The sequence below is a fragment of the Ovis canadensis genome, chromosome 9, assembly GCF_042477335.2.
Source record: "Ovis canadensis isolate MfBH-ARS-UI-01 breed Bighorn chromosome 9, ARS-UI_OviCan_v2, whole genome shotgun sequence".
Taxonomy (NCBI): Eukaryota; Metazoa; Chordata; class Mammalia; order Artiodactyla; family Bovidae; genus Ovis; species Ovis canadensis.
Window position 1 is genome coordinate 100,482,076 of NC_091253.1, and position 25,137 is coordinate 100,507,212.

At 38.7% G+C, this 25,137-nt stretch overlaps 1 protein-coding gene across 1 annotated transcript in view; it reads right to left on the reverse strand.

Moving 5' to 3' along the window:
* LRRCC1 (leucine rich repeat and coiled-coil centrosomal protein 1) overlaps window positions 1–25,137 on the reverse strand; it is a 46,010-nt gene that overhangs the window by 17,641 nt on the left and 3,232 nt on the right. Inside the window, exons 2-11 of the mRNA XM_069600694.1 lie at window positions 24,246–24,451; window positions 23,905–23,970; window positions 17,855–18,022; window positions 15,796–15,971; window positions 15,495–15,701; window positions 10,013–10,209; window positions 9,595–9,742; window positions 8,357–8,505; window positions 944–1,148; window positions 56–195 (exon numbers count right to left, since the gene is read on the reverse strand). Of these exons, the coding sequence (XP_069456795.1) occupies window positions 56–195; window positions 944–1,148; window positions 8,357–8,505; window positions 9,595–9,742; window positions 10,013–10,209; window positions 15,495–15,701; window positions 15,796–15,971; window positions 17,855–18,022; window positions 23,905–23,970; window positions 24,246–24,451 (1,662 nt within the window). The remainder of the gene's footprint in view (window positions 1–55; window positions 196–943; window positions 1,149–8,356; window positions 8,506–9,594; window positions 9,743–10,012; window positions 10,210–15,494; window positions 15,702–15,795; window positions 15,972–17,854; window positions 18,023–23,904; window positions 23,971–24,245; window positions 24,452–25,137) is intronic.

The following is a 25,137-nucleotide window of genomic DNA, read 5'->3' on the forward strand; positions in this document are numbered from 1 at the left end:
ACTTTTCTTGTTTTTAAATGTCCGTATTTTCCTGATATATACATATTTCACTCACCGGTGCTCTTTTTCTTTCAATGCAAGCAGTTCATGAAGCTGTTGCACCTGTTCCTTTTCCTGATGGAGAGAAGTCCTAAGTAAGTTTATTTCTCTATCAGCAGCGGCAGCTTTGAGTTCCACCTCTTGGATAAGACGCATCTGAGTAAAATACACACAATTACAGTATTTAGATCATCTCCTCTGTTTCTATTTTAATGTCAGTTACCCACAGAAAAGTGTCTTCTAAGTAATAGGACCTAGTGACTAAGCTGACTTCCAAAATTAACTAAATAATGTGTGGTTACATAAAGCTAAGTCTTAGAAGCATCAAGGGCTTCCCAGGCGGTGCCAGTGGTAAGGAACCCACCTGCTAATGCAGGAGGCATAGGAGACGCGGGTTCAATCCCCAGCTCACGAAGGTCCCCTAGAGGAGGGCAAGGCAGCCCACTCCAGTATTCTTGCCTGGAGAATCCTATGGACAGTGGAACCTGGTGGGCTACACTCCACAGGATCACAAAGAGTTCGACACAACTGAAGTGACTCAGCACATATGCAGAAGCATCAAACATATTAGCATTAAATCTTATTTGCACTATGAACCTTAAAAAAATTTCTATTCAGAAAACACAAAACTTAAAAGCCTTCAAACACCCCCAAGGAGTCATTTAAAAACTGGCTCTAATAAAACACAAGCCTAACAACTAGCAGTATATCCACCAACTCTTCTTATAACTGCTTTGTGAATGCTGGCGGCCTTACTTCAAGAAATAATTCCGCAGGTTAAATGACTGGCACGTGTAATTTTTGCATCCAACCTAACATCTCTGTCTGCGTATGATGGCGTAGCGTGTTCCAGGAGAGACGCCGTGAGCGTGTAACCCGTGGGAGCGCAGCGGGCAGAGCGTACCTGTGCGGCTTGCTGCTGCCCCTTCTGCCTCTCCATTTTCTCCAGTGCTTTTTCCAGGGTTCTCAGGTGTCTAATGTGATCATCTTGTTGATCTCTTGCTTTAATTAATTCAATAGTTAATTTTTTAATTTCATTTTGAAGTCTGTGAACCATAATTTCCAGCTGCAGCTTGGAATTTCTCTCTTTAACAATAACTTCTTTTAGCCTAAAGCATAAATCACATTTTAAGTATACTATACATATGAAAAAGATGAAAACTGTACTAAACACTAAGCTTAGAGAAGAAGTAGAGAGGAAGATTTGTAGGTAGGAACACAGAAGAGAGGAAGATTTGAAGTATCTTCCAAACTCTCCTTAGAGTAAAAAATAGCTGAAAAACAGTATGCCATACCCCTGATCTGTGAAACTAGCATTGTGTCAAAGGGCAAACATTTTACATAAATTAATGAATCTTTATCTTTTGTGAACTTTACTATTTGACAGCAAAACTTAAAAGCACCTTATTTGTTTCAGGCATTGTGCTAGATGTGGGCTTAAAAGCAAGTAAGATAATTAAGATACAGCCTGGCCTTCAAGGAGCTTAACATCTGGCAGAGGACAGACATCCATTTATAAAGCTACAGAAGAGAAGCAACTCTGACCTTCCTGCATCTTCCCTAGACATTAAGTATTACATCCTAGTATTATACTAGCTTGGTGTTACTCAGAGTCTTTTGACTGAAAATTCTCAGTTTTAGGAAGAAAGGAGAGTTTAGTGAAACATATAACTAACCAATTCAGAGGCAGGGATGGCACTATTCTGAGGGACCACTGAAAAAAAGAATATGAACACCATAAGGTCTCTCTGATTCCCTACAGGCTGGTCTGAATTCTTCCCATGGCATGTTTTTTATAATGCACTCAGGGGAGACAGGGAAGGCTACAATCATCTCTAGACTCATGTTCTGACAGCAGTGAGAACCAAACAGAAGAGATTACTTTTCTCTAGCTCAACTTTGAACTGAGTTCTGGGAAAAGCCCCGGTTATTCCAATCTGGTTCATATGCTCGCTTCATGCACCAGTCACTGTGGCCATGACTAAGGTTTACCTTTACCCATCGTAGTTCAGGGGTTCTCTCTTGACCAATATTATAGGCAGAGAGGCAGTTCATGACACAATAGGAGTGTTTGAAAAGGGGACAATGAATAGCAAAGACAGAGCCTCATGAAGGAATGTCTGAGCCAGGCAGCCACTCCAGTGTGTAATTTCCAAGTCATAATTGAGAAAAATCCCTGTACCTATCAACTCCTACACGAGAGTCACTGCTCCAATTTTTGTTCTTAGTATCTCTCTTCTTGCCTTTGAGAGTGGTCTCCAGACTGGTCTTTCAACTCCAGTTTGGTACGTTATATGAGAGAATATTAGACTTTAGTCTGTGACATATATGGTGGAAGGGGCAGAGAAGCTACAAATAAAAAGAATTAGAGTAATCCTCTGAGCAGGAGGTAAGGGCCTAAACTGATCCAACAGTTTGGGGACAGAGAGAAGATGGTTCAACACCTTTTAAGTAGAATGAAGAGGGTATCAATGCCTACTGGTTATGAAGTCTGAGAAAGAGGAAGGAAGCAAAAAAATGATTCTGAAATTTCCAGCTTTGGTGGCTGACGATATGAAACGTCATTTATTAGAACAAGGAATATAAAATAAGGGAGCAGGAAAAGTTGACCTAGCAATATGTTGATCTTAGGAACTTAAAGCAATGCAGACAAGAAATTTTTAGTAGATGATTAGATGTACAATCTGTTAATCAAGAAGGCCTGGATAATAGATAAGAGATGTGGAAGTGTATAGATTAGGTATTAAAGGCATCAGTCCAGTTCAGTCGCTCAGCCATGTCCAACTCTTTGTGACCCATGGACTGTAGCACGCCAGGCCTCCCTGTCCATCACCAATGCCCGGAGTCCACAAACCCATGTGCATGGAGTCAGTGATGCCATCCAGCCATCTCATCCTCTGTTGTCCCCTTCTCCTTCTGCCTTCAATCTTTCCCAGCAGCAGGGTCTTTTCAGATGAGTCAGTTCTTCACATCAGGTGCCCCAAGTATTGGAGTTTCAGCTTCAGCATCAGTCCTTCCAATGAATATTCACTGGAAATCCTAAATTTCCATGAGGATTGATTGGCTGGATCTTGCAATCCAAGAGACTCACAAGAATCTTCTCCAACACCACCACAGTTTAAAAGCAAAAGTCTTCTCCAAGCACCAAGTTCAAATTCGTCCACGCTCAGCTTTCTTTTGGAGAAGGCAGTGGCAACTCCAGTACTCTTGCCTGGAAAATCCCATGGACGGAGGAGCCTGGTAGGCTGCAGTCCATGGGGTTGCGAACAGTCAGACACAACTGAGCGACTTCACTTTAACTTTTCACTCTCATTCACTGGAGAAGGAAATGGCAACCCACTGCAGCGTTCTTGCCTGGAGAATCCCAGGGATGGCGGAGCCTGGTGGGCTGCCATCTGTGGGGTTGCACAGAGTCGGACACGACTGAAGCAATGCTGCAGCAGCAGCAGCAGCAGCAGCTTTCTTTATGATCCAACTCTCACATCCATACATGACTACTGGAAAAATCAAAGATTTGACTAGACGGATCTTTGTTGGTAAAGTAATGCCTCTGCTTTTTAATATGCTGTCTAGGTTGGTCACAGTTTTTCTTACAAGAAGCAAGCGTCTTTTAATTTCATGGCTGCAGTCACCATCTCCAGTGATTCTGGAGCCCAAGAAAATAAAGTCTCTCACTGTTTCCACTGTTTCCCCACCTATCTGCCATGAAGTGATGGGGCCAGATGCCATGATCTTTGTTTTTTGTATGTTGAGTTTTAAGTCAACTTTTTCACTCTCCTCTTTCACTTTCATCAAGAGGCTCTTCAGTTCATCTTCAATTTCTGCCATAAGGGTGGTGTCGTCTGCGTATCTGACGTTACTGATACTTCTCTCGGCAATCTTAATTCTGGCTTGTGCTTTATCCAGCCAGGCATTACGCATGATATAGTCTGCATATAAGTTAAATAAGCAGAGTGACAATATACGGCCTTTACGTACTCCTTTCCCGATTTGGAACCAGTCTGCTGTTACATGTCTGGTTCTAACTGTTACTTCTTGACCTGCATACAGATTTCTCAGGAGGCAGGTCAGGTGGTCTGGTATTTCGATCCTTTTAAGAAATTTCCAGTTTGTTGTGATTTACACAAAGGCTTTGGTTATACAATAAAGCAGAAGCAGATGGTGTTCTGGAATTCTCTTGCATTTTCTATGATCCAACGAAGGTTGGCAATTTGATCTCTAGTTCCTCTGCCTTTTCTAAAACCAGCTTGAACGTCTGGAAGTTCGCGGTTCACATACTGTTGAAGCATGACTTAAGAGAATTTTGAGCATTACTTTGCTAGTGTGTGAGATGAGTGCAATTGTGCAGTAGTTTGAACATTCTTTGGCATTGCCTTTCTTAGGGATTGGAATGAAAACTGACCTTTTCCAGTCCTGTGGCCACTGCTGAGTTTTCCAAATTCGCTGGCATAGTAAGTGCAGCACTTTCATAGCATCATCTTTTAGGATTTGAAAATATCTCAGCTGGAATTCCATCACCTTCACCAGCTTTGTTCGTAGTGATGCTTCCTAAGGCCCACTTGACTTCACATTCCAGGATGTCTGGTGCTAGGTGAGTGATCACACCATCATGGTTGTCTGGGTCATGAAGATCTTTTTTGTATAATTATTCTGTGTATTCTTGCCACCTCTTCTTAATATCTTGTGCTTCAGTTAGGTCCATACCATTTCTGTCCTTTATTGAGCCCATCTTTGCATGAAACGTTCCCTGGGTATCTCTAATTTTCTTGACGAGATCTCCAGTCTTTCCCATTCTATTGCTTTCCTCTATTTCTTTGCATTGATCACCCAAGAAGGCTTTCTTGTCTTTCCTTGCTATTCTTTGGAACTCTGTATTCAAATGGGTATATCTTTCCTTTTCTCCTTTTCCTTTAGCTTCTCTTCTTTTTCAGCTATTTGTAAGGCCTCCTGAGACAACCATTTTGCTTTTTTGCATTACTTTTTCTTGGGGATGGACTTGATCACTGCCTCCTGTACAATGTCATGAACCTCCATCCATAGTCCTTCAGGCACTCTGTCTATCAGATCTAATCCTTTGACTGTATTTGTCACTTCCACTGTAAAATCATAAGATATTTGATTTAGGTCATACCTGTATGGTCTAGTGATTTTCCCTACTTTCTTCAATTTAAGCCTGAATTTGACAATAAGAAGTTCATGATCTGAGCCACAATCAGCTCCCAGTCTTGTTTTTGCTGAATGTATAGAGCTTCTCCATCTTTGGCTTCAAAGAATATAATCAATCTGATTTCGGTGTTGACCATCTGGTGATGTCCATGTGTAGAGTCTTCTCTTATGTTGTTGGAAGTGGGTGTTTGCTATGACCAGTGCGTTCTCTTGGCAAAACTGTATTAGCCTTTGCCCTGCTTCATTTTGTACTCCAAGGTCAAATTTGCCTGTTACTCCAGGTGTTTCTTGCCTTCCAACTTTTGCATTCCAGTCCCCTATGATGAAAAGGACATCTTTTTTGTATGTAAGTTCTAGGTTTTATAGATCTTCATAAAACCGTTCAACTTTAGCTTCTTTAGCATTAATGGCTGGGGCAGACTTGGATTACTGTGATATTGAATGGTCTGCCTTGGAAATGAACAGAGATCGTTCTGTCATTCTTGAGATTGCACCCAATACTGCATTTCAGAGTCTTTTGTTGACTATGAGGGCTACTCCATTTCTTCTAAGGGATTCTTGCCCACAGTAGTAGATATAAGGGTCATCTGAATTAAATTTTCCCATTCCAACCCTAACCCTAACCCTAATCATGTTAGTTGACTGATTCTTAACATGTCAATATTCACTCTTGCCATCTCCTGTTTGACCACTTCCAATTTACCTTGATTCATGGACCCAACATTCCAGGTTCCTATGCAATATTGCTCTTTACAGCATTGGACTTTACTTCCATCACCAGTCATATCCACAACTGGGTGTTGTTTTCACTTTGTCTCCATCCCTTCAGTCTTTCTGGAGTTATTCCTCCACTGATCTCCAGTAGCATATTGGCACCTACTGACCTGGGGAGCTCATCTTTTCAGTGTCATATCTTTTTGCCTTTTCATACTGTTCATGGGATTCTCAAGGCAAGAATACTGAAGCGGCTTGCCATTAAAAGCACAGTAGAGACAGATCAAAGATTTGGCTTCTCAGGTGGCTCAGTGATGAAGAACCCACCTGCCAATGCAGGAGACATGAATTGATCCTTGGGTTGGGAAGATGCCCTGGAGAAGCAAATGGCAACCCACTCCAGTATTCTTGCCTGGGAAATCCCATGGACAGAGGAGCCTGATGGGCTATAGTCCATGGGGTCACAAAGAGTCAGATACACCTTAGGGACTTGAAGCAATAGAGAAGATTCAGTTTTTGAGATAATATGTACTCATAGCTTGGTACCTAAATGTCAGACCCTGTATAGGTATGAAGAATACAGAGTCCCTACCAAGCCACATAAGGGAATATGAAGACTGGTGAGGATCTGATCTCCAAAACCCATTCTGGGGGATAGATGAACCAGAACAGACTGAAGCTAAATTTTCAAGAGAACAATGAACATGTAACACGGGAAACATGACACAACAACAGAGGTTAAAGAAGGATAAAGACGAGGCATGTCCAAAGCTTTCCAATCAAAACAGAAACTGGCTCGCAATCCCAGACACAGCTTCCTTTAATATTCCACGAAGGCAATGGCCCCACTCCAGTACTCTTGCCTGGGAAATCCCATGGATGGAGGAGCCTGGTAGGCTACAGTCCATGGGGTCGCTAAGAGTCAGACACGACTGAGTGACTTCACTTTCACTTTTCACTGTCATTCACTGGAAATGGGAATGGCAACCCACTCCAGTGATCTTGCCTGGAGAATCCCAGGGACGGGAGCCTGGTGGGCTGCCGTCTGTGGTGTTGCACAGAGTCGGACATGACTGATGTGACTTCGCAGCAGCAGCAGATAATATTTACAAAGCAGAGAAAAACAAAGATGCATCTACAAATGACTCTAAACAAGAGAAAACACAATGCTAAAATCTGGGAGGAATTTCAGTAATAAGCAAAGGGAACTAAATGAAAAAGGAAGATAAATCCCTCTCTTTCACTGTCTGATTGTGACTCATCAAGTCACACAGTCTGTATGTATCTATCATTAAACAATGCTGGCTACCTGTGCACCTCTTGCAAATAAAAGTGCTGTTTCTTCTAAGTGGTTACAGGACTGTTACTTACCCATTCTGTTGTTACCTTTGTCCAGCATCTTATTCTATCAGGAATAGCAACTTCCAAAACATATAAGGTAAGAAGTTGATGGGTAAGTGGTGGATTGTCTAGTAATAGCATAAAGCATCATAGTTTGCCTAATTACAGAGGTTTCCATAGAACACATGGTGTGTATTGCAATTTTCCTTATATTCCATAGGTACAAAGAATGAGAGAATCTGCTAGAAAATACCACATCAGGACCACAAACTTTACTAGTTATATGTATAAACAGAATCTGGGAATTAGGCTGGGGCCCATGTATACAAACTTACTAATCAATGAAGACTGTAGAAAGGGAATTATCTACTGTATACGTAGGTAGGAAATGGAACCGAGAGCAACTTCCTAATGCCTGTTTGCTGGCAAATACCAAGTCTAGAAATCTAGTGCTTGTTCAAGGGTCAGAAGAGATAAAAATCAAAAGAACTCCATGGACAAAACCTTTAACCTTTTGAGAGAAAGCATAACTTTAGAAATAATTGCCTACAGAAAACCAAAGAAAAAAGTTATTGTCATTTCAAAAAACTGTGTGGTATTCTCACATATCAGAATAAGACATTCTTGTATTACATAATACAACATAGAAAAAAAAAGATAAAATGGGAAATGAAATAAGACTGCATAAGAACATTAGAATTAAGAAACTTGGGTTATCTGATACCAGAGTCCATTGTGGAGAATAGCACACAGAGACTGATTATGACCCAGAAAACCTATAGAAAAAGTATGCCAAACCCTGTCACTGACAGAACAAGTCTGCCAATCCCTGCTCTATGCTTTTCCTGTTTTTCACTTGAAATACTTTATCTATCTGACATTTTCCACCTTGAGGGCTCAAATTAATATCCTGAATCCTCTGTTTATATAAAAAGCTGATAAAGCCAGAAGGCTTTAAATAAAACTAGTTCAATTCAAACTAAAACCACATGCGTAGTTTTCGATCATACTGCAGCTAGTTGAAGGCATTCCAGTTCCAAGTTTAGCACTTTTTTGTCCTACGAGATAAACTTAGGTGTACAGACTTTTCCCTTACCTGTCTGTAGTAAGAAGAGCCTGGCTATGAATATCTTTTTTTTCAACCGCATGTTTATGCAGTTCATCAATATAATCCATAAGCTTCTTTTCAGTTTGTTCAGCTTTCCATCTCTTCTCTCTCTCTTCATCTAGTTCCTCGACAAGTGCCTAAAAAATACACCAATATATTTGTTCTGTGAACTCAGAAAAGTTACGTAGCCTCTCACTGCCTCAATTTTTTCATTTATAATACGGGAATAAAAGTATCTAACTCAAAGGGCTATGGTGAGAATTAAACAAAAGATGGAAGTAAAGCATGCAGAATAGTGTCTGGCATAAATAACCACTCAATGAATGTGTGAGTGTGTGTAAGTCACTTCAGTCGTGTCTGACTCTTTGTGACCCTATGGACTATAACCTGCTAGGCTCCTCTCCTTGGGATTCTCCAGGCAAGAAATACTGGAGTGGGTTGCCATGCCCTCCTCCAGGGGATCTTCCTGACCCAGGGATCAACCAGCATCTGTTACTTGCAGGCAGGTTCTTTACCACTAGCACCACCTGCAAAACCTTCAATAAATGTTAACTGCTATTATTACTGTCATAACGACTATTACTATTTTCTAAATACTAAGGCCTTTATAACTGAGAACAAGAGTATAAAACCAACAACATAATATTGGAAGTAAAGTGTACTATACAATGAAAAGTATAACCAGTTGTTCACAAGTAAAATAAGGGAAAGAAGGTAAAAATTATAAAGCAATCTGTACTAAAAATTCCTAAATAACTCTAAATCTGGAAACCATGTGTCCAAAACTGGGTTTCAAAAGAGTCCATGAAAACCGTGAAATTATTTTCAAAATATTACTCAAATACTTAATGAGTTTCTCTAAGAAAGTTTCTCTGGGAAGACTATAGATTTCTTTAGATACTTAAAACACTCTAAGACTCCTAAGTTAGGAATCACTGTTTTAGGAAGAATTTGAAATTTTAGACCTATTTTCTCCTTCTGAAGCATATGGCAAAATGATTTCATTAAAATCTCATCTAAAATGTGTAATTTGCATTCCTTTAAAAATTATAAAAGTAGTGACATTACACAAAATCTGGAAATCAGGACAGGGAGAATAACCCAACTTCATCCCCTCAATAAAATATTTTGTGCTCAAAAAAACATGCATTATTTTTCTGGGGTTAACTTGTATTTAAAACTAAGATTATTCATATTCAATTTTTCTTAAATCTCTTAAATCATACCCGGTAAGTGCCATCTTCTGAACCATCATTGTTTAATTTCATTATTTCAGTTTTCTGGTTTTCTGATTCTTCTAATGTACTATTGTTTGGCAAAGACGAACTTATATATAATTCTTTAAGGAAAGGTGGTTTCATTTTACGATTACAACTGCAAATAAAAAACACAGTTAATAACCCAAAGAAATGTATGACACTTATAATTTTTACAACTTGGGTAATGACAGTCTAGCATAAAGAGATCCTTTTATGTAAATTTATATGAATATACTGACCAAACCTGAGCTGGCAAGGCTGAAAAGTCGAATCTTTGACATTAGGAAAGTAAAAAAAAATAAGACCACGAGGCAGCTTTAAGGAAGGAGTTGGGAGTATAAACGTCTGTGTGTCTTATCTGAATTTCTAGAACTAAAAGAAGTACCTTATAAAAGTACTGCTGTTTTTACTGTGGTGTTTAATAGTCTGAATAGTTTTGGAATAATAGGGGATTTTTGATCTTCGAGACGTTTTCTTACTACATTCTTTTCTGTTTCCATAGTCACTTTCAGAAGTCACATCTGTGTCTCTTTTTGGTCTGGGCTCTTTCTCAGGAACATTATCTATTATAGAATTAGAAGTCTAGAATAAAAAGAACAACAACAAAGTATTTTAAAAGTTCATTTTGGTATAAAAGAATATAGTTTGTTTTCTAAAATGTTAGAACTTTTCACAAGTTTAAGGATTTATAAACTAGGTATGTCTGCAACTTAAGACACGGGAATCAGCTTCTAGTATGGACAAATACGACCCTGTGAGATTTGATTCTCTCACAATCACAGTTACAAACTGGGGCAGAAATACAAATGAAACAAAAACCACCTAGAGATCCTGGAAAGTGAACTAGAGCAGGCTTATTCTAAAGAAGAGCTGACCCTTGAAAAAATGACCAGAATTAATTGTTTCTGCCTTACGGTTTTTAGCCTATGAACATATCACAATTGGCACTATGTAGGGAGTCTTAAAACTCAAGTGGAGAAACCACAGACTTTTGAGTCTGAAGAATTAGAGTATGGAGTAGGAAGTTCAGTAAAGGATTCAAAAGAGCAGCAGTTAAATCAAAGCAAATTAAATGCCTGCTATAATAGGATTATTAACACTCTTTAGAGGCCTATAGCAGCATCTAAAGTCTCCACAAAATGACACTCACTCTGTCCAGGACAAAATCCAAAATTACTCACAATAGGAAGAACCAGGAAAATATGACCTATTCTCAAGAGAAATGGCAATCAACAGAGACCTAACCTCAGAGACCTAAATGTTAAAATAAGCAGAGAAGAACTTTACAATTCTGATCATAACTATGCTCAATGATATAAAAAATGCTTATCATGAAAGAAAAGAAAATTCAGCAGAAAAGTAAAAATTATTTTAAAAATGGAAATTTTACAACTGAAAAAATACAATGTCTGAAGTAAAAACTGACTGACCACACTACAGAGAATGAGATGATAAAAGAAAGAATATGTAAACTTGAAGATAGCTCAGTGAAATTATTCAATATGAAGAACACAGAGGAAAAATTTAATAAAATGTATAGAGCCACAGGGGACTGTGGGATACATCAAAAGGCCTAAATGAAATTTGAAAAAAGAGGAAAGAGAATGGGACAGGAAAATATTTGAAGCAATGATGTCTGAAAATTCCAAAATTGAGGAAAGACATAAATGTACATTTAAGAATGATAAAAGGGGTCAGTTCATTAGGAAGAAAAAGTAGCCATAAATGTGTATGTGCTTAGAAAAAATATAGAGCTTTTAAAATATAAAAAGCAAATGTTGAGAGAATGCCAAGAAATAGACCCCCCAAAATCAGTACAATTAAAATTGCTGCTTACCAATAGACCATTAAGGAAATGAACACGCAATTCACAGGTATCTGACAGAACATTAGTATTCAAGATACAAAATAGATTCTTATAACCCAGTAACAGACTAACAACTCAATCAAGATATGGGCAAGATTTTTGAACACTTCACAAAAAATTCAATCAGCACATGAAAAAGTGCTTAACATCACCATTCATCAGTGAAATGCAAATTAAAATTACAACTAATGCCAGTATACGCTCACTAGAATGGATAAATAAGATCCATGCTGACAGTAAACCCTGCTGAGTCTGTGCAGCAACTGGACAGTCATACACTGCTGGCGGGCGTGCAATGGAACACTCACCTTGGGAAAGCCAGGCAGTGTCTTATTTAACTGAATAAACACCTACCCTGTCATCTAGAAAGTCTGGTTCTAGGCTATTCACTGAAGAGAAATGGAGACAAAAGTTCACAGAAAGACTTGCACTGTACTATTCAGTTTTATTCACAAACCTGGAAGGAATTCAGTGGCGTATCAATAGAGATAATGGAAAACTAAACTTTAGAATACTCATACAACAGAATACTACATACCAATAAAAACAAACTACTGATACACATAGTAACAGACTGATTTCAAGGTGATGATGAGTGAAAGAGGCCTTACACAAAAGTGTTACATACTGTATAATTACGTTTACATTAGGTTCTGGAAGAAGTATTAAATAACCTATGGTAAAAAACACAAGAAAAGTGATTGTGCGGTGGGGATGGGAGGTGGAATGCAGGAGAGGACTGCCTGTGAACAGCAGCGTGAGGGAACATTCTAAGACGACGGTGATGTTTACCTCCCTGTAAGTCTGGGTAACACACATGGTTACCGCTGCTGTTCAGTTCCCTTCCTGGATCACAGCCCTGCTGTGGCAAAGGGCCTGGTGTAACTCAAGGAAGCCCTGGGCCGCGCAGGGCCACCCAAGTTGGATGTGTCACACTGAAGAGTTCTGACAAGCGTGGTCCACTGGAGGAGGGAAGGGCAAACCACTCCAGTTTTCTTGACACGAGAATCCCATGAAGCACTGTGAAAAGCCAAAAAGATATGACACTAGATGACGAGCCCCTCCCAAGGTGGAAGGTGTCCAATATGCTACTGGGAAGAGTAGAGGGCAATTACTAACAGCTCCAGAAGGAATGAGGCGGCTGGGCCAAGGGGAAATGATGCTCAGTCATGGATGTATCTGGGGGTCAAAGTGAAGTCTGATGCTATAAAGAATGGCATTTCATAGGAACCTGGAATGTTAGGTCCATGTTGAGGTCCATGTTAGGTCCAAGCTAAGTTGGACATAGTCAAGCAAGAGATGGCAAGAGTGAATCTCAACATCTTAGGAATTAAGGACTAAAATGGAAGGGAATGGGCAAGAATTACTTAGAAGAAATATAGTCAACAAGAGTCCAAAATGCTGTACTTGGGTGTGATCTCAAAAACAACAGAATGATCTTGGTTCACTTCCAGGGCAAAACATTCAACATTACAATAATCCAGGTCTATGCCCCAACCACTAATGCTGAAGAAGCTGAAGTTGATCTGTTCTATGAAGACCTACAAGACCTTCTAGAACTAACACTAACAAAAGCTGTCCTTTTCATCACAGGGGATTGGAATGAATCAAGAGATACCTGGAGTAACACACAAGTTTGTCCCTGGAGTACAAAATGGAGCAGGGCAAGGGCTAACAGGAGTTCTGTCAAGAGAATGCACTGGTCAGAGCAAACACCTTTTCCAGCAACACAAGACACCTCTACATATGGAATCACCAAATGGTCAACACTAAAATCAGACTGATTATATTCTTTGCGTTAACAGGCAATTTAGAGAATTGTAGAGCCAATTCAGAGAATACAACATCTCTATTTTACATCAAAAGTAAAAAAAAGTAAATGTAAACACTTTAAAAAAAACACTGAACTCCATAAAGATACACAGGCTTAAATATTTACAGAGGGAAGACTACTGACGTGTAGTTCACTTTGAAATGTGTGACAGAATAACAGTTTGAAAAATGAATAGGCATATGATGAAATAAACACAGTAGTATGTTGGCAGTGGAATCTAATTGGTGGATATACTGGTATTCACTAAGAAAGTCTCTTATATTGCTCAAAGTTTTAAAACATTCATAATAAAATGGTGTTAAAAAATGAAAATCTAAGACAAAGCAGTCTTTCACAGAAAGAATTCTCACAATTAGTGTAATAATTAAAGTACAATAATTAGGAAGAATAACTATCACTATATTATAGCACATTTTCAGTAACTTTATGACTTTACTTATAATTTAAGTGTATGTATCAATTGAAATTCAAAATGTATGTTTACCCTTTACACTAAGATAGTAAAAAAGAAGGGCTTCCCTGGCAGCTCAGAAGTTAAAGTCTGCAATGTGGGAGATCTGGGTTCAATCCCTGGGTTGGGAAGATCCCTTGGAGAAGGAAATGGCAACCCACTCCAGGATTCTTGCCTGGAGAATCCCATGGACAGAGGAGCCTGGCAGGCTACAGCCCATGGGGTCATGAAGAGTCGGGTACAGCTGAGCGACTTCACTTTCACTTTTCCCTGGCAGCTTAGCTGGTAAAGAATCAACATGCAATGCAGGAGATCTGGGTTCGATTCCTGGATTGGGAAGCTCCCCTGGAGAAGGGATAGGCTACCCACTCTAGTATTTTGGGGCTTCCCTGGTGGCTCAGATAGTCAAGAATCCACCTGCAATGTGGGAGACCTGGGCTCGATCCCTGTGTTGGGAAGATCCCTTGGAGGGCATGGCAACCCACTCCAGTATTACTGCCTGGAGAATCCCCATGGATAGAGGAACGGGGCAGGCTACCGTCCATGGGGTCACACAGATGGACATTATTAAGCAACTAAGCACAGCACAGCACTGCACAAAAGAGGTCCTTCTCTCAAACATTTTTCACATTTGTAGCAATAATTCATCCTCTCACCTGCCGCCCCACCCCACCCCCACAAGCTAGACTCCTGTTCTCAGTCATAAAGTAAGAAGAATTATCACTGAGTGAGACACATGACTGCGGAAAGGATACCAGAGTGGATTTTACGACATTTGAGTTTGAAGTTCAACTCTGCCTCACTAAAATAAAGGACTCAAATAAACTGAGTTTCTATTCTACTTAACAACAACAATATATTAATCCTTATCTACTTGATTGAACTGTTGTGAGAATGGCCTAAGAGAAGCTGAAAAGTGCACTCTGAAAGAGAATGTTAAGCTTAAATCTAAGCTCTGACACGGGCAGAAGAGTCGGCCACTGGAAAAGATGGAAGATGAGCTCTGAGGAGACGAAGGTCCTACCAGCTTGGTGGGGTGTTATCAGCGATGCCAAGGAATGCATCCACCAGCTCTCCCGTCCCAGCTCTCCTCTGATCTACCTGTGGCCCAAGCTGAAACCTCCATGGATTTCTGGCATACGGGATCCTTAGTCTTATGCACATACTCACCTAAGTTAGATCTCATGTTTATTAAGCACTGCTAGTGTTAAAAGATAATAGTTCAGAATTACTACAAACCAGTGAACCATAATCATTCCATAAGCATTTGCTATTACCCACTCTCAGGAATCGAAGCAGGAATTTTAACTTGCCACTTAGCTATAAGTTTTAGAAGTGGTTTTGACTATAAAAACAACTGAAGAGAAAGTAGAGGCCAAAGTTGCTCAGATATCCTCTGTGTTAGTAAGCACTGAATCCAAAGAGTTCTGTTTATTTGAAGTAAAAGGTAGATGGATGGAACCAATGCGAAGTACAGAACACCCAATGAATTACTTAAGATGTGAAGAAGACCCTCGAGGAAAATGAGTGGGAAAAATGTGTTACTGCTAGTACTATAAGACAATCCAACTGTAAAGGAAAAAGATAAACATACACACCAATGCCAGAAATATAGATTGTTTCTGGTTGGTCAGCTTGTAGGCAATTTTTTGCCCATTTTCTTAATCTCTTTCTTCAACAAACACACTGCTTAGAAAAGCAGGAAAAATACTTACTTCACTGAGAAGCTGTAAAATTTGATCATCTAATTTCTGTAGTTTCATCTCATTCTGAAGATCATTTTCATGATTCACTTTCTCTGGCTCGGAAGAGGGACACACAGACATGAGCGACGTCAAACCCGTGTCTGTTGGTGTGCTTGCAAACTGATCCAAGGGCGCTGTGTCGCCGACGGGGGGCGCCACTGGCATCCTGTCAGTGATCTGGGACACAGAGGCAAACCAGAACCCTTTACATTGACATTTATTAAAATCTGAAAACATCCTTTACATTAGAAAAAACGAAACAGTACTATACCTCATCTTCACTTATATTTAGGGGAGACTCAGAAGAAACTAAATTATCCAAAAGACCTTCGAAGCACTGTAGGTGTGATGAATTTATTTCTGCCATATTTATTGGCTCACCAAATATGTTCTTACAATCTAGGATTCTGAGCTGCGGCAAAGTCTGGAGCATAACTGCTCTGTATCCTTGGAAACAAATCATTGAAATGAAAACTCAAGCATAAAACAAAGGTTAACTACGTTTAGACTAAAGTAAACCTATCAGCTACCACATATATCACCTGAATGATAAAATTAGTCCTGGAATGGAACTAATAAACTAACAAAAAACTACTCATCCTCTCCAGTGTGCAATCATTAAATACAGAACAAACAAAACACTATGCCGAAATCCCTCCCAAACAGTCCTCCTGATGAAATGAGAGAGTTAGTATCATTTCTGCATTGTTCATAAAACTGCCTTAAAGGTATAAATGCACGAAACCAGTAGCAATGTACTCTAGACAGGAGGCCAAACATACCTCTTGCTTATCTGTAATAAAACTAGTACAGATGTAAATCAGGATGATAAGAATAACAATCAGAGACCAAAATTTTGCTAGTGAGGCTATAAGTATTAACCAGCTTAAACATTTCCACTTTCTCCTCTTACATTACATACAACCAGGATTAAAATAGGCAATCTATCGAGTATTTAAGAATATGATCATCGTCCTTAAGTACAATAAAATAGGAGAAATCTGGAAAATGAACATTAATTTGGTTTTTAGGCTAACAAAAATGCTTTAGTTAATTTTGCTCAACTGCAAGTAAAGTGGTTGGAAAAAACTCCAAAAGAAAGAAGTCTAGCAAATTAACATCAGAAACTTTAAGGAAAGAAAAGTAATTTCAGTAATAAAAAACTCTGGGGAGTGGGCAACTGTGTTCAGAGAAATACCTCATCTAGGAAAGAAAGTGAAAAGCAAGGGTTCAAATTTTTGGAACTAGAGGCTCTTGAGATGAGATTATTAGAAAAAATAAATCCAGCTTGTGGGTTAGTAAAGGAAAATAAACTGTAAGGGTTTCCCTCCCAAACAGAAATCTGTTCTGATTTTCAGGGAGATTATATTATCATGTAGGAAAACAGGTGATCTCAAACCTAACATATTCTTCTGCAAAGTAAAACTATCAAAACAGGTTTCCATTCTGGGAAAAGCCTTCTTATAACTGCATATTAATGAGACTAGAGCTGCTTCAGCCAACTTCTATCCAAAAAGATCTTAAGAATTTATGTTCATATTCTACATTTGAATCTTGTTGTTAGGTTAAGCATTTGAGATAAATGAGTTCTAGAAATGGCAGTCTGGTCTGCTTTATCTTCACGGATCTCAATAATTTTGAATTAGATCAAACGGCATTTCAGTAGCATCTTCTATACAGCATATTAAGTTTAAGCTTTCTTCTTAAAAAAATCATTTACTTATGAATAATTTAAGACAGTCACATGGTGTAAAATTCAGAAGACAGTAAAAAGTTTTTCTAACATTTATTGATTTTCAGCTGCCCTTTTCACATTTCCTGATCCCCACCCACCAAATTCTGAAGCTAATAATTATTATCAGTTTTTTTGTGAATCCTTCTAGCTATTTTATATGTATAGTCTGCAAACACACAGTTACCCTTTGAACACAAATAGTAGCCTATTAAACACACTGCTTTGCAACTTGCTTGCTTTTCTTTCTATTAACAGTGGTATATCTTGGAGATAACTCCTTTCAATAGCTACAAAGATTCTATATTCTTTTTTTTATGGTTGCTTAGTATTATACAAATATATTATTAACAATTTAATTTTGAAGCATCATTTATTAAATATAAAGCTGTCTAAATACAATTTCTTATCTGTTCAGCTTGTATCCCTCTTCAACAGTAATTCAGTCTTAATAAAATAATTTATTTGTAATTATATTTTTCCAAAAATATTAAGCTGCAAAATTTAAGACAAATTCAAGGAGGTCATAAACAGTTGTTTCAAAAAATAAAGAAGCTTTTAATATTGTTATAAAAAGTATTATGTGAATCATTCATACCTGGTAAATGACAGACAGGATTATCCTCTCCATTTTTTTCCAGAATAAGATTAGTCAAGAAGTGTAATCCTACTGTACACTGAAGTAGGTGATGGATACTATCGATACAATTACTATGCAGGTCAATATATCTAAGTTTGTGTTTAATTCCATGAAGAGGCATCAAACCTGCAATACAAACAATGCTCTTGTGATGTCACAGCAGCCATTTTTCTAACAGCTAATTAAAAATAACTTTCACATTTGTTTTAAAGAGGCAAAGGAGCTGGATTAGTAAAACACTGCTGCCAACGGCTAGCCAACAAATAGGGTATCAGCAAAGTGAGCTGTTTTGAAGAAACGAGGGTTTGGCATCTCTCGAGGCCAGAGCCCTGGGTACTTAGGCTTTGGTTCTCCGCCAACAAAAAAATGGGCCTCCCCAGGCCCATGCACTTTTATGAGAATAAGAATAAGGCAATGGCTTCCAAGTTCTCAACCAACACACCTTTTTAAATCATCAGACATAAGCTAATACTCCAATTTTACTGGGTTGAGTATAAAATAAACACCAACAGCATCCCTTTGATTTAGTTCCCTGGGTAACGTTTCTCGCCTAAGCTCATCTAGAGCAAGGTGACGTCAGAAACTAGATCTGCAGTAGAGGCTTCTGGTGCCAGCACAGCCCTTGGCTGGCCTGACTTCAGCCCCAGCTGCGGTGCACAGGGGTCAGAGTTTTACTCAAAACCGAGTGTGCTGAGCAAGGTTTAACCCAGAAGTGTGAGGCAGTCAAAACACCTCCAGGAGCGCCCCTCAACGAGAGGAGAATCACCCGCAGCGGCAGGCCCTAGCTTCCCTTCTTTCGGAAGGGCCATTCTTTCAAAAGGACCTGTCTACTCTGCTCCACTGAAGGTCTTAGTTTTCGAATTTTGCCTGGCTTAGTACTCTCCATTCATAAATACACAAACTTCTAGTTATTTGAAAACATTAACACAAATAGGAAGAAAAAATATAAAAAATTAACATAAAAACTGCCCTAACATAATAATAAAAGGATAAGTACACAATATAGTACTGTGCTTAATTGCTCAGTCGTATCCAACTCTTTGTGACCTCATGGGCTGTAGCCCGCCAGGCTCCTCTGTCCATCGGATTCTCCAGGCAAGAATCCTGGAGAGGTTGCCATGCCCTCCTCCAGGGGATCTTCCCGACCCTGGGATTGAACCCGGCTCTCCTGCATTGCAGGGGATTCTGGAAGACCGTTATAGTACTATACTAACACTATTGATAATAATGTAAGAGGACTCACCTTTCTTTTCTTTCTTCCATTTCTTCAACCTGACTGGAATACTCTTTTCTCCTCAATGATCTTTGTTTCTTGCTAACTTCTACTTATCTTTTTTTACAGAGCTGCCTCTCTTATTTTCTTCATAGGCTTTATCACTAACTTCTGTTCATCTGTCACACCCTCAGAAGTCTTCTTTGACCACTCACTACAAGATCAGATTGCCTGTCATGTATTCTTATGCGTACTCAACATTTCTTCTCAATTTACCATCACATTTCTGAGTTCCAGTTCCCTGTTACCCATTATTTCTCTTAAGCTGCAACTTCACCTCCCTTTTATGTCTCAATTTTAAAGTGCCCCTGGGGACTCATTCCAGGTCCTCCTTCTCTAGCCACAGACTCAGAATCTCCCAGATTCATGGCAACAAACACCACTGAAGTCCCGAATCTACAACACCCACTGTGATGCCCTACCCCCAAACTGCAGATCACACACACACATCCCCCAACGATGTCCTCAAATTTAAGACAGGATCCTTAATTCTTACCCCTGCACACACACACACACACACACACACATATACCTCACAAGGTTCTCAAATTTGAGAATCTACAATTCTTATCCCTGCTCCAATCTTTCCCATGTCAGGAAATAGCACCATCATCCACTCCCTTCACTTCCTCATCTCAACCTATCGGCAAATTCTATGAACTCCACGTGTAAACTCTATGTATTTACACCTCTATACTATTTTCATACTAGTCCAAGGCCCCGTCACCTCACACCCAGACCACAGAAAGAGCTTTCTAACTGGCTACTGGCCTTTCACTCCTGTCCTACCAAACTTCATTCTTCACCCACTCAGCAGCCAGAGTGATTCTTTAAGCAGATGGATTAGATTAAGTACTTACTGGTTTAAAGCCTTTCAATGGCTTCCCACTGTTCTTAGAATAATATGCCAATTTCTCACCCTGCTTATGAAGCTCTATGTGATCTGACTTTGCCTACTTTCCCACCTCTTTTCTTAGCACATTAATCCATCATTTGCTACACTCTAGTTGCAGGAGGCTTTTTCCTGTTCCTTATCCTGGCAAGCTTGATCACACCTTCGTGTTTCTGCATGTGCTTAATAATATAAACTGTTATTACCCAATGAAGTGTTTTTAAACATATAAAATGTCATTCCAAGAATTATCTATTAGAACTTATAGTTTTATATTTTCCTTTGGACTGCAAACAGATCAGTCAATCCTAAAGGAAATCAATCCTGAATATTCATTGGAAGAAATGATGTTGAAGCTGAAGGTCCAATACTGTGGTCACCTGATGTGAAGAGCTGACTCATTAGAAAAGACCCTGATGCTGGGAAAGATTGAAGGTGGGAGAAGGTGACGACAGAGGATGAGATGGTTGGATGGCATCACTGACTCGATGGACATGAGTTTGAGCAAGCTCTGGGAGATGGTGAAGGACGGGGAAACCTACTGTGCTGCAGTCCATGGGATCACAAACAGTTGGATACGACTGAGCGACTGAACAACAAAATTATTTCCATACATAGAATTTGATGTGCTTTAACAAACATATATGGTTATGTTACCCTTACAATGGAGATGAAGAACATTTTCATCACTCAAATCATTGTGTCCCTATGTAAATCAGTCTTCTCTCATCTTCAATCCCTGGTAACTAATTATCTCATTTCTCCCTTTGTATCTCTGCCTATGTCAGAATATCACACAAATGGGATCATACAATATAATTTTCTGTGATTTGCTCCCTTCACTTAGAATGAGTTCCGTTCAGTCCCTCAGTTGTGTCCGACTCTTTGTAACCCCATGGACTACAGCTTTCCTGTCCACCAACTCCTGGAGCTTACTCAAACTCATTGAGTTGGTGATGCCATCCAATCATCTCATCCTCTGTCATCCCCTGCTCTTCCTGTTTTCAACCATCAGGGTCTTTTCCAATGAGTCTGTTTTTTACATCAAGTGGCCAAAGTATTGGAATTTCAGCTTCAGCATCTATCCTTCCAATGATTATTCAGGACTGATTTAGGATTGACTGTCTTCTCCACCACCACAGATCAGAAGCATCAATTCTTCGGTGCTCAGCTTTCCTTATGGTCTAACTCTCACATCCACACGTGACTACTAGGAAAACCATAGCTTTGATGGGATGGACCTTTGCTGGCAAAGTAATGTCTCTGCTTTCTAATATGCTGTCTAGGTTGGTCATAGCTTTTCTTCCAAGGAGCATCTTTTAATTTTATGGCTGCAGTGATTTTGGAGCCCAAGAAAATAAAGTCCGTCACTGTTTCCATTGTTTCCCCATCTATTTGCCGTGAAGTAATGGGACCAGGTGCCATGATCTTCGTTTTTTGAATGTTGAGTTTTAAGCCAACCCAAGTCTCCCTCATTGCAGGTGGATTCTTTACCAGCTGAGTCACCAGGGAAGCCCAAGAATACTGGAGTGGGTAGCCTACCCCTTCTCCAGTGGATCTTCCTGACCCAGCAATTGAACTGGGGTCTCCTGCATTGCAGGTAGATTCTTTACCAACTGAGCTACCAGGGAAGTCCTCACTTAGCATAACTTACTGCAATATTTTTAGATTTATCTATGTTGCTGCATATATCAATAGTTCACTCTCGCTCTCTTTTTTTTTTGGCTGTACATATGGGATTTTAGATCCCTGATCAGGGCTCCAACCTATATCCCCTGCACTGGAAACATGGAGTCTTAACCACTGGACTGCCAAAGAAGACCCCATAGTTCATTCCCTTTTACTGCCAAGTAATAACCCATCCTGTGGATGTAACACAATTTGTTTATCTATTTACCAGGTGATAGACATATGGGTGTTTTCTAATTTTGGAGATTATGAATAACCATATAAACATGATAATTTTAAAAAGAAATATAATCGTTTTACCATTCACATACAAGTCTTTGATTAGACATGTTTTCATTTCTGCTAGGTAAACACCTAGGAGTAGAAAAGCATGATTATATGCTTACCTTCGAACTATTTTCCAAAGTTTAGTTTTACCATTTTGAATTCTACTAGTAATGTATGAAAGCTTTAATCTATCTCATCAACATTTTATATTGTAAGTTTTTTAAACTATATCTAGTCTAGAGGTATGAAATGGATCTCACTGTGATTTTAATTTGCATTTCCTTAATTACTCAGGATGTAAAACTTTTTTTTTTTTGATCCTCTGGAGAAGAGTCTGCTCAAATCCTTTATTTTTTTTAGGGAGCTGATATGATCTCATTTGTTTTACTTCCCCACTACAATGTAAGCCCTGTGACAAGAAACTTATCTATTTGTTATAATATTTTTTCATCACTATTGAATAGTGCTTGATAGAATGATCTTCAATAAATATCTGTTGAGTAAAACTATCATATCCAAGATTCACATTTTTCAGTTAAGGAAGCTACATCCAAAGAACAATATACTTTGCCCAACATTATACTGCAGAGACAGAGCTATGGTTAATACTCAATTCTAATACTTTCACATTTTGGGGGAAAAAATGTTTTTACAAATTAAAATACTGTTGCTACTTTGGTTAAGGGTAGGGACTAGGTTACTGTATTTTATCTTTTGTGTACTAAATTCCTGGCATGTGAAATGTGAAAGTCGCTCAGTCGTGCCCGACTCTTTGCGACCCCATGGACTGTAGTCCATGAAATTTTCCAGGCCAGAATACTGGAGTGGTAGCCTTTCCCTTCTCCAGGGGATCTTCCCAACCCAGGGATCGAACCCAGATTCCTGGCATAGGATAGCATTTTCCTAGCAGGGGAGAAAAGCTAACAAATGAAATAAGACTGATTCAAATACCATATTGATAAGGATTATGAAGATAATTAGGGGCTTCCCAGATAGTGTCCCAGAATCCACCTGCCAATACATGAGATGCAAGAGACAGAGGTTTGATCCCTGGGTCAGGAAGATCCCCCGGAGGAGGGAATGGCAACTCACTCTAGTGTTTTTGCCTAAAGAGTTCACGGACAGAGGAGGCTGGCAGGGACTGGGTTTGCAAAGAGCTGGACGTGACTGACTAACAGATAAGCAGCAGAATGAAGATAATTACAGAATTTCCATGGTTCTGACATTAAGAATAATCATAAAACTTTGCTCACTCTGTTAGTGTATCACTGTAAGTCATTAAAAGATTAACAGTTTTTAGTGCTCTCAGACATGGAAATGTCAAAAAGAAAAAACCTTCTGTGATAGTCAATTTGCTATAGCCTCTGGAATGCTACACACCTGTGCTACATCCAGCGTGGTAGAGCTAGCCACACGTGGCTTTTTAAATTGAAATAAAAATTTAATTAAAATTAACTAAAATTACAAATTCAGTTCCTCAGTGTACTAGTCACATTTTAAGAGCTCAAAGGCACATCTGTCTATTAGTTGCCATACCAGACAGTACACACACAGAGTATTCTTATCACTGTGAAAAGTTCTATTGGAACTATTCCTCTCTATATATTGATAACATAACTCATCAATTCTCTAAGATTAAAAGTACATCCCTCCCAAAGTTTGTCCTTCCTAACCTAATTTTTCCTGTAACTTGTTACTCTAGTTTTCATTCCTGGGTTTTTATTTAGCTTAGGTTCAGCCCCAACAAAAAAATATGACCGAGAAACACTCTAGATGAGATTTTAAGTCAAAAATTGGATTATTCAGTTCTACAACATACAGAGCTATATCACTCATTACGTGTGGCCAATACTCAGCTTTATAGAAAACAGAAGCTTATCTACTTACCACTAAGATCATTTATGTGGTTGTAAGATAAATTCAATCTAGTCAGATTACTTAGTGCTTCAAGACCTAAAATAAAATAAAGTCATTACAAGATTCAAATAATCAACTAATTAGGGTTATATACTATTACAATACTATTTCAGGTTGCTTTGAAGTACATCTACAGTTGATAACAATGAGATCAATTTTATTGATATTTTGCAAAATAATTTTTTTAAAAAATTGGTAACTTTTTTAGAAAAAAACTTTTCATATAATGACTTTTAGAGTCAGCATTGAAAAATTTATGAATATTTATCATCTCCCTTACACAAAGTAATACATGAAAAGCACTTACAAACCTTCTATTCTTGTGATCAAATTGCAGGACAAATTTAAAGTGCATAGTTTTGTCAGTGTGTTTAGTCCTTCAATTTGACTTATTTGATTAGATGACAGATCTAAATGTTGTAAATTCCAAATGTGATCAATGGATGTGATCTTCGAGATGTTATTGCAATGAAGATTGATGGCATGAAGAGCTGAATCTAAAGATAACTCTGAAATGCTACAAAGGAAAATACATATTATTAAAAACAAGTAAAAAGTGTTCTTAAAAATCATGACTGAAAAACTAAAATTAACCAAAGAGCACATAGATGGTATGCAGGTACTCAATTCATTCTATAATAAAATTCTTTCTACTTAAGGTAGCTTTGAAATGTCTCATTAGGTGCAATGTTTCTTACAACCAGCCAGCATTTGGTACCATTTATATAAATAAGTAACTCAGTCAAGAAAGGAAAGAGATGCTGGGCATTTCTTGGTTTTATATGCAGTCATCAGTATAAAGCAAAAGCAATATTTATAAAAGTTCAAATCTGCACTTTTTTTTTGCTATTTGAGTAAATGAATTAGTCTCTCTAAACCTGTTTCCCTGGCTCATTTAATTCTCACAACTCCAAGCAGTAGGTATTTAAGGATGCGATTTACAGAAAGTAGGTACCTTGTCCAAGCTCTTCTGCAAATCACCTAACTGAGCCAGGATAAATATGGACCTGACACCTGAGTTTACAATCTTACTCTCATCACTGTCTGCAATCTCTGTTTAACCCAGAATGTAGCTGATTTCAAAATAAACCACTAACTTTTGCCATTTGTAGTGAAAAAGTCCCTGTCTTCCCTTGCTGAAACTTGGACTGCATCTCCTCTAGATGGAACTCATCTTTTCATTCTCTGAATTGCTGCTATTTT